Source organism: Aplysia californica, unplaced genomic scaffold (genome assembly GCF_000002075.1).
Source record: "Aplysia californica isolate F4 #8 unplaced genomic scaffold, AplCal3.0 scaffold00592, whole genome shotgun sequence".
In the NCBI taxonomy this organism is placed as follows: Eukaryota; Metazoa; Mollusca; class Gastropoda; order Aplysiida; family Aplysiidae; genus Aplysia; species Aplysia californica.
Window position 1 is genome coordinate 365,752 of NW_004797862.1, and position 4,561 is coordinate 370,312.

The following is a 4,561-nucleotide window of genomic DNA, read 5'->3' on the forward strand; positions in this document are numbered from 1 at the left end:
GTGTGTTGTTGTTAATGAGGATAGTAAGTAAGTAAGTTTATTCAGTGTTTGAGGCCATTGGCCCACATCACATCACACAAAACACTCATTCTTATAAATAACGTTTCCAGCTTCCATAATGAATACGTACATATTTCTTATCATGAGTCAAACATTGCATATTTCTGTCACAGGGCCGAATCAGGCTGGGAGGGATTAACAATTTCCTTTGATGGACAAAGAGTGAATAAAAGAAAATAAAGTGAAATTCATCTTCAATTTCATGAGAGTTACACCTCTCACATAAGGGCAAATTAGTTAATTTCCACCGATACAGATTGTTATTTAATGGAAGGCTATGGGTTTTTAACCAAGCTATGAATCTTCTGTTCCAATACCGTGGGAGGTTAGTGATATATTCAGCTGTTTCTTGAAACGGAATTGTAAAAGAGAAAACATTATACTTGCGACAGACCTCTTCCTCTTTGTTCTGCACAGAATGATCAACACGTCTACTTTTTACTTCACTTAGAAATAGTCTAGCACTCCCAACACTTTGAGAAAACCAGGTATATCCAAAACCCAAGGAAAATAATAGGTTTTTAACTTCTGTAGCCCATTTGACTCTGCCCAGTTCACAGGAACGATATAATTGCATGTAACATTTCTTTGGATATCTGTCATTTTCTAAGTATTAAAGTCTGCACCAGAATTTAATGTCACAATGCATATAATCAGAACATAAGTTGGTTCTTCACACTTCTTTTAGAACTAAACATTTGGGTGTAGTTTTGCCAAGACCCAAAATTTAGGCTTTCCAGAACTTCACCTGAACATTATCAACCGCGTCCCAATTTTTGGTACTCCAAATTTCAGAGCCATAAAGCAGCATTGGTTTAATCTTTATATCAATAATGTTTTTTGCGGTTTCGAAATTTAATTCTTGGTAAGAACCGAAAAGCCTTCTTGTTCGAGAAACAATCCGTTGAGCTTTACAAGCTCGATCTTCCAGCGTTCGTCTCCAGCATAGACGCGATGAAAATGAAATGCCCAAGTAACTATAATAGGTTACCGTCTCTAAGATCTTATCCTCCCAATACCATCTCTCAGATCTTTTGAGATAGCCTCCATTTCTAAAAACAACAATCTTACTTTTCTCTGTTTTCACTTATAAAACCCACATCTGGCAGAAATTATCTAACACATTGATTTTCTTTTGTAAACCTCTGACATTGTCGTCAAAAAGACTTAGGTCATCATCGTACATTAAACATGAAATACCATCATTATCATTGGGCAATACCTGTATAGTCATGGGTATTTGAATCTGAAAGGTGTTTTTCAAATTGAGACATAAACAAAGAAAATAATTTGTTTGACACCGGATGTACATTGGAAGTATTCAGTAACATAAGATTTCATGGATCCTCGTTCATCTGAACAGACTTTAACACATGAAAGAACACTTTGATACATATTTTTCAAAATGGTATACATTGGTCTAGAACAGCCAAGACTTCTCTGTCAACCCAGTCAAATGCTTTAAAAATGTCGACAAACATATATAGAACCTTCCGCCAGACTTGGAGATATATTTTTGGGCTAAAGATTGGAGTGAAAATATATGATCTATTGTAGAGTAATTTCGTCTAAAACCAGCCTGAGATTCAGGGATGAGGTTACCTTCATCACACCATTGTTGCAGTCTCCTATTCAATATGAATGAGAATAATTTACCAAGAACATTTAGTAAACTAATGCCCCAATAGATATTTACATCATTTACTTTTTCTTTTTTGTGCAAACTAAATATCATAGACTTGGTCCACTCCTCTGGATAGTTGCCTGTGAAGAAAACTGAATTGAAAAGAAATAGGAGAAATTCAGCCAGGTCCTGGTAACCGATTTTGTAAAATTCCGGCGAAAAGATGATGATGATATTGTTATTATTATTATTATTATTATTATTATTATTATTATTATTATTATTATTATTATTATTATTATTATTATTATTATTATTATTATTATTATTATTACTATTATTACTATTATTATTATTATTATTATTACCATTATTATTATTATTATCATTATTATTATTATTATTATATATATATATGATGATGTGATGATGATGACGATGATATATGATGATACTATCTATCTATCTATCTATCTATCTATCTATCTATCTATCTATCTATCTATATTGTTATTATTATTATTATTATTTTTATTATTATTATTATTGTTATTATTATTATTACTATTATTGTTATTATTATTATTATTACGATGATGATGATGATGATGATGATGATGATGATGATGATGATGATATTATTATTACTATTATTATTATTATTATTATTATTATTATTATTATTATTATTATTATTATTATTATTGTTATTATTATTATTATTATTATTATTATTATTATTATTATTATTATTATTATTATTATTATTATTATTATTGACGATGATGATTTAAAAAAAAAAATTACAATACCAATAACAATAACAATAATAATGTATTACGACCTCCACAGCATCGCTTAGATCTGGCAAAGTGTACGGCCAGGGGGCAGGCAGGTTCGGGGACTACCAGTCATGTGACGCACCTCTCTCTATGGTCCTGACCATGTTTAAGCATCTCAGCACTGTCTCTGACCAGGTACGGTAGTCCCCCCTCTCTCCCTGGTCCTGACCATGTTTAAGCATCTCAGCACTGTCTCTGACCAGGTACGGTAGTCCCCCCTCTCTCTATGGTCCTGACCATGTTTAAGCATCTCAGCACTGTCTCCGACCAGGTACGGTAGTCCCCCCTCTCTCCCTGGTCCTGACCATGTTTAAGCATCTCAACACTGTCTCTGACCAGGTACGGTAGTCCCTCCTCTTTGTCCTGACCATGTTTAAGCATCTCAGCACTGTCTCTGACCAGGTACGGTAGTCCCCCCTCTCTCCCTGGTCATGACCATGTTTAAGCATCTCAGCACTGTCTCTGACCAACCATATGACGCACCTCTCTCCATGGTCCTGACTTTATTATAGTCGTAAGTCAAAATAGGAGATTTTTCAGGGAAAGTATAAATCTGTTTTATTTCTCTCAAGACGGTATCTTGGTACAAAATGTTAAGTTCATCTAAATCCATTACTACTAAGAAGAGGAATGAGACAAAGACTATCGATGCTCATCGTCACATTATTTTTAAGTGTTTTACAGCACTTACAACACAATTAGGCCATATAAATTTTGATACCGAAGATAAGAGGTGTTACAAGAGAGTAACAAACACAAAAAGGGACGGAATAATAGTATGTTTGATAGGAAAGAAGGAGCAGACCACACCAAAGAAGCTCCCAACGACACATACATCAAGCTCTACAACATACTTGTTATTTTTTTTCCCGTAAATTTTGTTGACATTTTGTTCCACAATGATGAATGTCCGTCACGATAATAAATTTATTTTTAAAAATATGATTTCCATATGTCATGCCGACTTTTTAAAAAAATCAGCTTATCACTGTCATTTTTTTTGTCAGATCTGTGTTAAGAGCAGTAGAGGATAAATTAATCTAATCTAATACACGAATCATCCGATTACACCTGTCAAACTGTCGGACCCAGGAATCTCGACGAATGTCACATAATATCGCCTAGTAACGATAATAGATCTTCGCTGACGTCCAAGCAAGAAAGATTACATCCATCCTTCCATCCATCCATCCATCTATCCATCCATCCATCATCTATCCATCCTTCCATCCATCCATCCATCCATCTATCCATCCATCCATTCACCTATCCACCTATCCATTCATCTATCCATCCATCCATTCATCTATCCACTCATCTATCCATCTATCCATTCATCTATCCAACCATCCATTCATCTATCCATCCTTCCATCCATCCATCCATCCATCTATCCATCCATCCATCCATCTATCCATCCATCCATCCATCTATCCATCCATCCATCCATCTATCCATCCATCCATCCATCTATCCATCCATATGTCCATCCATCCATTCATCTATCCATCTATCCATTCATCTATCCATCCATCCATCCATCCATCCATCCATCCATCCATCCATCCATCCATCCATCCATCCGTCCATTCATCTATCCATCTATCCCCAGCCCAAGTCCCCCACCCTGCGGTTTCTCCAGATCACCGACATATACTAGGACTTACTCTACAAGGCTGGCTCTCTCTCGCTGCCCATCTACCCATCCATCAATCCATCCATCTATCCATCCATCCATCCATCCATTCATCCATCCATCCATCCATCCATCTATCTATCTATCTACCTTAGAACTAAAAAGTTCTATCTTACATTTTTGACGGTTTGGAGTTACTAAGAACATGAGGTCAGAAACCAAATTGTATGTTCTATCTATTGTATCAAAATCATTTATTTTGGCCGTTTTGAGTTACTGGGACCATGAGGTCAGGTATCAAAATGTCTTATATGCTCTATCTCGACGCAGGCTTCTACACACACCTACAGATTTTCTGGCGCTGGCCAGATGACAAGGACATGTGCTTACTTGAGGGAG

At 35.6% G+C, this 4,561-nt stretch overlaps 1 protein-coding gene across 1 annotated transcript in view; it reads left to right on the plus strand.

Moving 5' to 3' along the window:
- LOC106012980 (sphingomyelin phosphodiesterase) overlaps positions 1–2,661 on the plus strand; it is a gene marked incomplete at its 3' end in the record, with an annotated part of 7,366 nt that extends 4,705 nt beyond the window's left edge. The window contains 1 exon segment of the mRNA XM_035972152.1: positions 2,537–2,661. Coding sequence (XP_035828045.1) covers positions 2,537–2,661 — 125 coding nt within the window.
- Between the last annotated feature and the right edge of the window lie 1,900 nt (positions 2,662–4,561).